The 10,238-nt window shown below is 56.3% G+C and overlaps 1 protein-coding gene across 2 annotated transcripts; it reads left to right on the top strand.

The window, feature by feature from the left end:
- The first annotated feature begins 226 nt into the window (after positions 1–226).
- On the top strand, positions 227–10,231 carry Gpat2 (glycerol-3-phosphate acyltransferase 2, mitochondrial). 2 transcript variants are annotated; one of them, XM_076833454.2, is made up of 21 exons: positions 227–289; positions 424–537; positions 1,417–1,490; positions 1,895–1,999; positions 2,199–2,327; positions 4,673–4,772; positions 5,145–5,278; positions 5,584–5,683; positions 5,783–5,995; positions 6,372–6,494; positions 6,645–6,727; positions 7,073–7,191; positions 7,824–7,894; positions 7,959–8,217; positions 8,300–8,448; positions 8,605–8,682; positions 8,981–9,112; positions 9,194–9,314; positions 9,395–9,460; positions 9,702–9,757; positions 10,115–10,231. In XM_076833454.2, exons 1-21 carry the CDS (start codon positions 227–229, stop codon positions 10,229–10,231), a joined length of 2,406 nt encoding a protein of 801 aa, XP_076689569.2. The 2 variants fall into 2 exon arrangements, with proteins under 2 accessions (XP_076689569.2, XP_076689570.1); XM_076833455.2 differs by lacking the exon at positions 5,783–5,995.
- The last annotated feature ends 7 nt before the right edge of the window (positions 10,232–10,238 follow it).

Here is a 10,238-nt window from a genome sequence, read left to right as displayed (position 1 = left end):
GGACAGACGGGTCTTTGAACTGAGCGAACTCCTAGCTTCTAGTCTGGTTCCTCCTCACTGCTGCTCTCCTGGATGTTGTCTTTCTGTTCTGGGGTAGGACCTTGGAGTCACCCCAGGAGCTCCTGGGTTATGGCTCAGATTCCATATGGTTCTGTCTTCTCACCTTCCCATAGGTCAGGTTCCTACGGGAAGAAAGGTGGTTGGTTCTCAGATCTTGTAGACCCTCATGACCACCATGTTGAAATCCAGATCCCCAGTCCAGCAGAGGAGCAGCCATAATGGCCAGGAGGTAGTGTGGTCCCTCTCATTCTCATGATACCCTCTGCCCTCCTACTTCCCCTCCTGTGTCCCTAATTCCTAGTGCCTTCCTTCCCCTGCCAAGGATCTTAAGTCCTTTCACCTCTCCCTGTGGCCTTTTTCCAGACCAGCCTGTGGTCCTCAGGCTTTGGGATGAAGCTGGAGGCTGTCACCCCATTTCTAGGGAAGTATCGTCCTTTTGTGGGTCGCTGCTGCCAGACCTGCACCCCCAAGAGCTGGGTAAGTGTTGGTCAGGTTGGGCCCCACCCTAGGAAGCTCAGGTTAGCTTGGTTCTGGGAGCTGTGGTCCTGGGAAGCTGCTTTCTTTATGCCTTTCCAAGCACGGCCCTTCTCTGCCCCACACCTCTGCTTTTGTCTTTCAGGGAATGGAGGCACTGGTATTGGGTGTGTTGTTGGGCTATGGTTGGTTCCCAGGCCAGAGGGGCCAAAGGGAATACAGGGTGTGCCTAGAGGGCTGGTTTCTAGCCACATCTGCATGAGTACTGTGGGGATACCGTTAACTCAGACTTCCCCAGGCTCAGGCACATGGTTGAAGCCCTCTTGTGCACCCATGCTATGTGCTGGTACTGAGGGGCCTTGGCAATTCCAACAAAGATCCAGGGCACATGCCCCTCTGATGTTGATGAGAGAACTTGTCCCAGACATTTTTGGGGGTGGGGGCATTGGGGATTGAACCCAGGGGCACTTGTCCACTGAGTCACATCCCCAGCCCTATTTGTATTTTATTTAGAGACAGGGTCTCACTGAGTTGCTTAGCGCCTTGCTGTGGCTGAGGCTGGCTCTGAACTCATGATCCTCCTGCCTCAGCCTCCCAAGCTACAGGCATTACAGGTGTGCAGCAGCACACCCGGCTCTCCCAGACTTTTGATATGCTGCTCTCTAGGACAGCAGTTCCATATAGGATACAGCGCTTCTGTTTTGAGCATAGAACCCTTTTTCCTGAGCCAGCATCTGGATCTGGGTCAAATGTCTTTTGGAAGATGCTGTGCTGTAATTCTTTCTCCTGGTAGAATTGAAGGGCCACTTAAAGGGCTGGGCAGGAACTCCTTGGCCCATGAAAAGGCCCTCCAGTACATGCTGTCCCTGCCCCCTTGGGCAGGAGTCCCTCTTTCACAGAAGCATAATGGATTTGGGCTTCTGCAACGTGATCCTAGTGAAGGAGGAGAATACCAGGTCAGAGCTGGGGGTGGCCAGAGTTCTTTTGGTGGAGGGTTGCTGGGTCCTGCTTTGTTATAAAGTGCCATTTTGTTCCTGTGATGGAAAAAGAATGGTCCCTGTCCAGCGCCTCATACCCATAGTAGGGAGAGGCAGGTGAGCACTCTCGCAGCTCCTGTGAGCATGTCTGGATTGCCCACTGGGCGTCAGGCTTTGAACTTGTGCCCCTCTTGGTGGGGAGAGGGCTGGGACTAGGCACAGAGAGGTGGTCTGTTCTCCCTGCTTTGGGATAAGCCATGCTCAGTGTCTTGGGAACAAGGGACTGGCTTGGTGTGGTGGCTTTCTGAGGCATAGCCCCTTGTGGGCCCTGTGGGTGGCCTTCTCTGAATCACTGTCTCCCTTGCTCTGGGGTCTGTGCCCAGGTTTCGAGGCTGGCTGGTTCGCAGGCTCTGCTATTTCCTGTGGTCCCTAGAGCAGCACATCCCCCCCTGCCAGGATGCCTCACAGAAGATCATGGAAAGCAGTGGGTGAGGAAGCAGGGTGGGGGTGGCCTGGCACTTCTGGATCTGTAAAGGGGCGGCTGAGAGGACTGGCTGGGGCCAGGCTTCTAGAGTGCTGTCTTTGCCTGGGCCTCTTCTCAAGGAAGGAGAGTGAAGCCTGCAGCCAAGTCCTGGGGAGGCAGTCTGCTGCCTGCCTCACCCTAGCACCATTGCCCTACACCCACAGGGTACAGAACCTCCTCTCAGGGAGGGAACCGGGAGGGGCCGGGGAAGGCCAGACGCCAGACCTTGTGGAGAAGGAGGTTCAGCGCATCCTGGGCCATATCCAGGCTCCACCCCGCCCCTTCCTACTCAGGTAACTCTGAACTGAAGGGCATTTGTCCCTGGGCTGGGGCTTCTGCCCTTCTGGACAGTGGGCAAGAGCTGGATGATATTTTTCTGAGTGGGCTGCAGCCTGCTGTCACCAGGTCCTCCCTGTCCCACCCTCATGCAGTGCAGTTCTGTGTGCCTGTTAGATGCAGTATACTGGGACTAGAGGGGTGAATAGAGACACAACTGTAAGAAGAAAGGAGTGAGATGGAGGAACCAGTCATTAGGTGTTTCCCCAGTTCCATCCGACTGCTCAGGGCCAGAGGGAAGGCGCGCAGCAGGGCTACGCCCAGAGACTCTTTCACAAAGTCATTATTATCATGACGGGGTGGAATCTAAGCTGGGCCAAGAGGGAGGTGGCCAGAGGTGGTCATGTCTAGGAACTGTCACAGTGCAGGGTTTTTCAAGGTCACTGGTGGTCTCTGCTTTCTGTTCTGGTTCAGTCACCACCACTCTGTTCACTGGAGGGGTGAACAGAGACACAGCTGTAAAAAGGAAGGGGCTGAGACAGAGACTGCTCAGAGCAGGAGGAGGCTTGTATGGCAGGACAAAAAAAGGGGAAAAGGAAGCTGACTTTTAGGGTACAGAAGTGAAGTTGGGGGAGACAGTTTTGCTGAGGGAATAGCACTAGCAAGCCCCTGACCAGGAAAGGGTTGTGTTGCTCAAGAAGCTGATGTGGTTGGAAGCCAGCAAATAAAGCGGGAGAGCAGCTAGAGATGACTTTGAAAGGCAGAAATAACCAGATCATTCAGGGCCATGGAAGTTCAGGTGGGATCTCTAAGTGCAGCGAAAACCAGTTCAAAGGTATTAAGCAAGGAGTGGCAGCGTGATGAGGTGGGTTTCAAGTAGAGACCAGAAGAGCACTGGGAGAGCAGCTAGTTCAGGTGAGTTGTGATGGGCAGTAGAGGTTGGAAAATGTGGATCAGGAGATCAAGGTGCTAATAATGGGACTCACTGATGGATTGGGTGGTGGGAGTGTGGGCAGGGAGGGGGAAAAGGGAGAAATCATAGGGGAGCCACCTGTACCCTAGAACCTGGTGGTACATACAGAGTGGGATAGGCTTGGGCAGAAGGGAGTTGGCCCAGGAAGGATATTTTAGACTTAAAAAGTTCCAGCTCCTGACTGAGGATGCAGTTGCATAGATGGGTCTAGAGCTCAGAAGAAAGTCTGGGGCTAGGGACGCACGTGTGCAGAGCTTAACATACAATTGGTGTTTAAAACCAGGGGATGAGGGCTGGGGATGTGGCTCAAGCGGTAGCACGCTCGCCTGGAATGCGTGCTGCCCGGGTTCAATCCTCAGCACCACATATAAAAAAACAAAGATGTTGTGCCCGCCGATAACTAAAAAATAAATATTAAAATTAAAAAAAAAAAAAAAAACGGGATGAGTGAGTCCCTGAGGGAAAGGGCTTAGGGTTGTGTATGTCAGGCTTCGTTGTCTTTAAGTGCTGAGTAAGCAGAGGCCCGTTGGTGACCTTGACAAGCCCTGCACTGTGACAATTCCTAGACATGACCATCTTTACTTTAGCCACCCCCTCTTGGCCCAGCTTAGATTCTACCCCCCCGTCATGATAATAACAACTTTGTGAAAGAATCTCTGGGCGCAGCCCTGCTGCCCGCCTTCCCTCTGCCCCTGAGCAGTTGGATGGTGCTGGGGAAACACCTGGTGACTGGTTCCTCCATCAGTATGCATCTGCAGGTGCATTTGGCACTCTCAACGGTTCCCACCAGGTTGTTCCTTCTCAGGAGATCAGCCACTGCCAATGGACATCCTGCGTCCTGCCTTGTAGAGAAAGATAAGCCATTGGGCAGAGAGTTCTGCTTGTTCACCACACCTTCCTGCCACCTGCTGCTACACCTCTGTCCTCAGCTAAAGCTGGTTTCCCAGCAGCCTCTGCACAAACTGCTTCCCACCAGTTTGCCCTCGTGGTGATGCCCTTTCCTTTTGTATCACTACCCCCACATTATTCCACCTTTCCTGTAGTTTTCAGAGACAGACTGGGATCTACCTGGAGAAAATCTGGGTCTTGGTCTCCTTTGGGTGAATGGAGGCAGATGGCTGTGAATCTGACGTGAGCCAGTTTCACTATGAGGACTTGTGAGAGTATTGATGCCTCTGAGGGCCGGGTGTGGCACCTGGCACCCACTCCTTTGCATCTTTACCACTAAGCAGAATGCAGCCTATCTGGGCCTCTCTTTCCTCTTCTGTAAAATGAGGACAGTGGTAGTGCCTGGCTCAGAGGAGTTCTAGGCGGCCCTCTGAGGTGTTGTGGGTTGAGCCTTGTGTTAGGCGACCCCTGCTGCACCTCAGGCTGGGCGTCACTTCCCAGGCTGTTCAGCTGGGTGCTGCTGCGGGTCCTGAACTGCCTCTTCCTGAACGTCCAGCTCCACAAGGGCCAGATGAAGATGGTCCATAAGGCCGCCCAGGCGGTAAGGCCTAGCCCACGCGGTAAGGCCTAGCCCACACTGGGGTGAGATGCAGGGGCAGGGGCGAGGCGGAGCCCTGAAGTCCAGACCAGCCCCATCATGTGGTGGGAAAAATCCACTGCTCTCCAGTGACCTTCCCTTGTAGTCTCACGGTCCCGCTCCCAGGGGGCCGCTCCTAACGTCTTTTCATCATGGTCTTAACCATGACATCAGTGCATTACCTTAAAAGTTTTTGGAAATGTACTCAGGGGAGGAGCTCTTCCACTGATTCCTCTCCCACTGGGGCTCCTTGAATTTGCAGGTGATGGGGTTTGGCTTCCTGTGAAGTCAGGGTGGGAGCGGGTGGGCATTTCCCTCTGGCTCTCCCTGGAGCAGGGGTCTCCGCTGGTCTTCCTCTCTACTCACAAGTCGATCCTGGATGGAATCTTGCTGCCTTTTGTGCTGCTCTCCCAGGGCCTGGGTGTGCTCCGTGTGGCTTGGGACTCCCGTGCCTGCTCTCCTGCTCTCAGGTAAGAGCCATGTGTCCCCAGTCACATATGGGAGAAGTCCCAGGCTGGGGAAGGGTATCTGGGGAGGGGCATATACTGACAGCAGCTCCCCAAAGGCCCCCTTCCAGGACCCTTGCTCCCAGCCATATGGCAGTCCATCCCCTGGGTCACAGATGGAGGGTCTGCTATGGGCTTCAGGGCCATGGCTGCCTCAGTACTTTCAGACAGGGCATAGGCTGGCTCTGGGTGAGACAGGCTCTCACTAGCCTCCAGCTTAGTCCCATCTATGGAGCCCCTTCTATCATCAGCTCTTCTGTGCCCCACAGAGCCCTGCTGAGGAATCTTGGGGGGCTTTTCTTGCCCCCAGAGGCCAACCTCTCTCTAGACAGTTCCAAAGGGATCCTTGCAAGGGCTGTGGTCCATGCGGTAAGTGCCCCCATTGGTCATATGTAAGCCAGGCCAAGGGAATAGGGCTCTGTTTCTGCTCTTGCCCTGACACCTGCCTCCCCCTCCCTCCTTTCCCAGGTCATGGAGCAATTGCTGGTCAGTGGGCAGCCCCTGCTCATCTTCCTGGAGGAGCCCCCTGGAGCTCCAGGGCCACGGCTGTCAGCCCTAGGCCAGGCCTGGCTAGGACTAGTGGTGCAGGCGGTCCATGTGGGTACTGTCCCAGATGCTATGCTGGTGCCAGTGGCCATTACCTACGACCTGGTTCCAGATGTATCCTGTGACATGCATCAAGTGAGACCCTTCTGCCCTTTGGGATTCCAAGTGGACACCATATCCAGACAGGCATAATGTTGTGTCCCGTGGCTGAGTCACCCTTAGGGCTGGGGTCCAAGTAGGGTGTGAGGTGTATCGTTCTATAGCAGGTATCACAGCTGTTATATCATTATCTCATTTCATTCTTGAAAAACCCTCTTAGGGTTGTTTCATGGATGAGAAAACAGGAGCGTGGAGAGGGCAAGGTCATGCCTGCATGAGGTTGGACTTGAGATAAAGTTACAGGCTGGGAGCAGAGGGCATCTCTGGAGAGCAGGATAGAGTAGGCAGCCCTGAGACCTGCCTGAGAATAGTGTCCCCAGCAAGCCAGGTGCTCAGCCTCTCCTCCCCACAGGCCTCCAGCCCCCTGGGGCTGTGGAGGGGAGCTCTGGCTGTCCTGCAGAGACTGCGCAGCTCCTGGGGCTGCCTCCACAGGGTCTGTGTCCGGGTGCACCTTGCCCAGCCCTTCTCCCTGCAGGTATGTAGCTAACTGGGCAAGGATGAAAGTCTACTATGGCTTCTGGCACCCTGGCCCTCAAAGCCACTGAGGGAGAGCCTCTCCTGCCTCAGTGGTCTGTGCAGGTATCCTGTGGCTAGAGCAGGTCACCTGAGAGTCTTGTCCTGGCAGGAGTACACCATCAATGCCAGGAGCTGTTGGAGCGGTAGGCAGACCCTGGAGCACCTGCTGCAGCCTGTCGTGCTGGGCCAGTGGTAGGACAGGGGTGTGTGGGTTTCAGGGCCCCACAGGCAACTGTCCAGCTTTTGAAGTGGAACCCTCTCTCACCCCACTCACACAGGCATGTCAGCACCCCTGCCTCACATGCAGCATGGGGTCATGGATAATTCCAGATACTTGCCTATGGTCTGAGTGAGGCACATGGCCCACAGGCCTGGAAGGGGTGGGGGTTACAGGAGCCGTCGCCTGGGCTGGGCTGGGCTGGGCTGGGCTAGGCTAGGCAGGGCTGGGCGAACACCTTAGGTGAATGCTCTGGGCTTCCCAAACATGCCTGTTTTTAGATTTGGTCCCTTCATTCTTCGGTTTGTGTGTCTGTCCAGCACTGTTGTCCCAGACACAGAGAAGGAACAGGAGTGGACCCCAACAACTGGGCCCCTCCTGGCCTTCAAGGAAGAGGACCAGCTCCTGGTCAGGCGACTGAGCCGGCACATCCTGCATGGTGAGGGGAACTGGGTGCTGGCCTTTGGGGAAGGTCCTACACAGTCCCTTCTCTCTGGGTTGATCAGTCATCAGTGACTCCTGTTTCAAATTCATGTCTGCACCTGACCCACTAACCTTTGGTGGCATACTTGGGACACGTGAAGAAGAATGGACCCTGCCCCTGCCCAAGGTGCAGGGCAGCTGGGTAGTAGCTGAGTGCACACAGGCTGCCACCTGCACTAAGCATGTGCAGCACAAAGGCACATGCCCAGCTGTGGCCACTACATCAAGTCCTACCTGCCTGCCTTGGACTCATAGTGTCCCCTTACCTTATAGCCTTTAGCTACAAATGGTAAGGACATCTGAATGGAGTGGTGCATGTAAAGGGCTTACCAGTGCCTACAGAGTCACATACTTGCAGAGGTCCCTTTTACCCCCACCCCCACCAGGCCTTACAGACCCAGGCAGGCCCCGAGCCCTTACAGACCCAGGCAGGCCCCGAGCCCTAGGTCTGGCTTTGCATACTTGTGACCAGGGCCAGTTCTCCAGTCCTGCTCCCCTGCTGGGGTGGAGCTGTGTTGTGTGGCTGGGAAGACTTGCCAGGTGACAAGGGAGATGAGGCCCCTGACAAGCACCTGCCTCTGTCCCCAGCCAGCGTGGCCAGCTCGGCGGTGATGAGCACAGCCATCATGGCGACGCTGCTGCTTTTCAAGCACCAGAAGGTAGGAGCCAGGGTGGTGAGGCCTGGTGGCCAGCTCTCCTGCTCAGCTCTGTTGTGTCCCATAGGGTGTGGTCCTGTCACAACTCCTGGGGGAGTTCTCCTGGCTGACAGAGGAGACGCTGCTGCGTGGCTTTGATGTGGGCTTCTCAGGGCAGCTGCGGTGCTTGGTGCAACACACGCTGAGCCTGCTGCGGGCACATGTGATCCTGTTGCGCATCCACCGTGGGGACTTGGTGGTGGTGCCACGGCCTGGCCCAGGCCTCACACACCTGGCACGCCTGAGTGCAGAGCTGCTGCCTGCCTTCCTGAGCGAGGCTGTGGGTGGTGAGTCCCGAGGGTGCGAGTGGGTAGGGTGTGAGTGCAGGGAGAGGGGACCTGCCCATTCACTCTCCGCTGCTTCCACCAGCCTGTGCTGTGCGTGGGCTGCTGGCAGGCAGAGTGCCACCCGAGGGGCCCTGGGAACTTCAGGGCATAGAGCTGCTAAGCCAGAGTGAACTCCACCGCCAGATCCTGCTGCTGCTGCACCTGTTGCCACAGGACCTGTTGCTGCTGCAGGTCAGACCCGCCCATGGGGTCCTGGGCCCCTCCTGGGTTGTTGGAGGTGGCCCAGCCCTATCCTGCACCCTTCTGTGGCAGTAGTTGTGGCCTTGCCCTACCTCTGGCTAGGCCCCTGGCTTTCCTGGGGTCACACAGGTGTCCATCTCTCCTCAGCCCTGCCAGTCTTCCTACTGTTACTGTCAGGAAGTGCTGGACCGGCTCATTCAGTGTGGGCTCCTGGTCGCTGAGGAGGTAGGTGTGGCAGCTGGAGGCAGAGTCCCTGTGTGGGGCCTGGCTTGCTCCAGCCTCTCCAAGTACCAGATGCCCCAGACTCCTCTGTGCTGTGTGCTGTGGGAGTGGGCTGCCCAATTGCCCAGCGCACAAGGGAGCCTGACTCCACTGCACCTGCCCTGGGCCCACGAGTGTCATGACAGAACTGGTTGTGTGTACTGTTGAGGTCCCCTTCACACCTTCTGCCCTGGCCTGTGTGTGCTTTGGGGCTCCCTCCCTGGCCAGCCTGTCAGGGACTAATGGCTCTCATGGCTTCCAGACCCCAGGCTCTCGGCCAGCCTGTGACACGGGGCGTCAGCGTTTGAGTGCAAAGCTGCTGTGGAAACCCAGTGGGGACTTTACTGACAGTGACAGTGATGACTTTGAGGAGGCAGAGGGCCGGTACTTCAGGGTGTGTTGGGAGAAGCCACTCCAGGAGGGAGGCAGCAGGGGGCGCGGGTAGCTGCCCTCACCCTGGGCTCTTCCCCTTCAGCTCAGCCAGCAGTCACGCTGCCCCGACTTCTTCCTTTTCCTCTGCCGCCTGCTCAGTCCACTGCTCAAGGCCTTTGCACAGGCTGCTGCCTTCCTCCGTCAGGGACAACTGCCAGATACTGGTAAGGCTCCCCCTGTGCTTGTGGTGCTCAGGGCAAGGTTCTGCCCAGGCAGGACTTGGATCTAGGTCTTCCTTCTGCAGAGGCAGGCTATACAGAACAGTTGTTCCAGTTCTTTCAGGCCACAGCCCAGGAAGAGGGAATCTTTGGTGAGTCCAAGCAGCCAGCGCAGGTTCCTCAGAGTGGGGTGGACTTGCTGGTGGCTACTGCCCCCTGCTGGCAGTGGTAGCCCAACTCCAAGAACAGAGAGGGCCTTAGCTCCTTTTGTTTGGAGGGCCCCTCAGTCCAATCAAAGCCCTATCCCTGGGCTATTCCCTCTTTAAACTTAAACAACAGGGGAAAAGTTGTGTCCTGTGGCTCCCCCTGAGCCTTCACTTCTCCTCTCTCTAGAGTATGTGGACCCAAACCTCGCCATCAGTGCTGTCTGGACCTTCAGAGACCTGGGGGTGAGAGGGCCAGTGTCACCATCCTCCTGCTTTCAACCTCTGATAGAACTGCTCAAGGAAACTAGCTGTGTCCCCCACCTGACAGGGCTGGCCCTGATGACACCGTAGACACTGGGATTTACCTAGGAATAGACATGATGAAGGATGAGGCAGTTTTCCTATCCAGCTTGGTATCCTAAACCACTGGCTTCCCCTACTCCCTAGTGGGGTGCTGAGGGCAGTTGGAGAGACAGAGGCAGACACAGAGGCCTGAGGGGCCAGAGGTCTCACTGCAGATTTCTGAGGACCAGGTGTGGCTGTTGGCTCTGTGAGCACAGTCCCATGTGGGAGTACTCACAGTCCCATCTCATGGCCTAGGTGCTGCAGCAGACGCCCAGCCCTGCAGGCCCCCAGCTTCACCTGTCCCTTACATTTGCCAGCCGGGACAATCAGGACAAATTGGAGCAATTCATCCGACAATTCATCTGCAGTTAGAGCCATG

The sequence above is a fragment of the Callospermophilus lateralis genome, chromosome 14 (assembly GCF_048772815.1).
Source record: "Callospermophilus lateralis isolate mCalLat2 chromosome 14, mCalLat2.hap1, whole genome shotgun sequence".
Classification (NCBI taxonomy): domain Eukaryota; kingdom Metazoa; phylum Chordata; class Mammalia; order Rodentia; family Sciuridae; genus Callospermophilus; species Callospermophilus lateralis.
Note: the sequence above shows the minus strand (reverse complement) of the source record. Positions and strands in the feature narration are given on the sequence as shown.

Excerpts from the sequence above, each read along its gene's own strand:
- Gpat2 (XM_076833454.2), top strand. The coding sequence starts at position 227 with ATGACCACCATGTTGAAATCCAGATCCCCAGTCCAGCAGAGGAGCAGC. Across the intron at positions 2,000-2,198 it reads AAGATCATGGAAAGCAGTGG|GGTACAGAACCTCCTCTCAG; the intron begins GTGAGGAAGCAG and ends CTACACCCACAG. Across the intron at positions 5,996-6,371 it reads TATCCTGTGACATGCATCAA|GCCTCCAGCCCCCTGGGGCT; the intron begins GTGAGACCCTTC and ends TCCTCCCCACAG.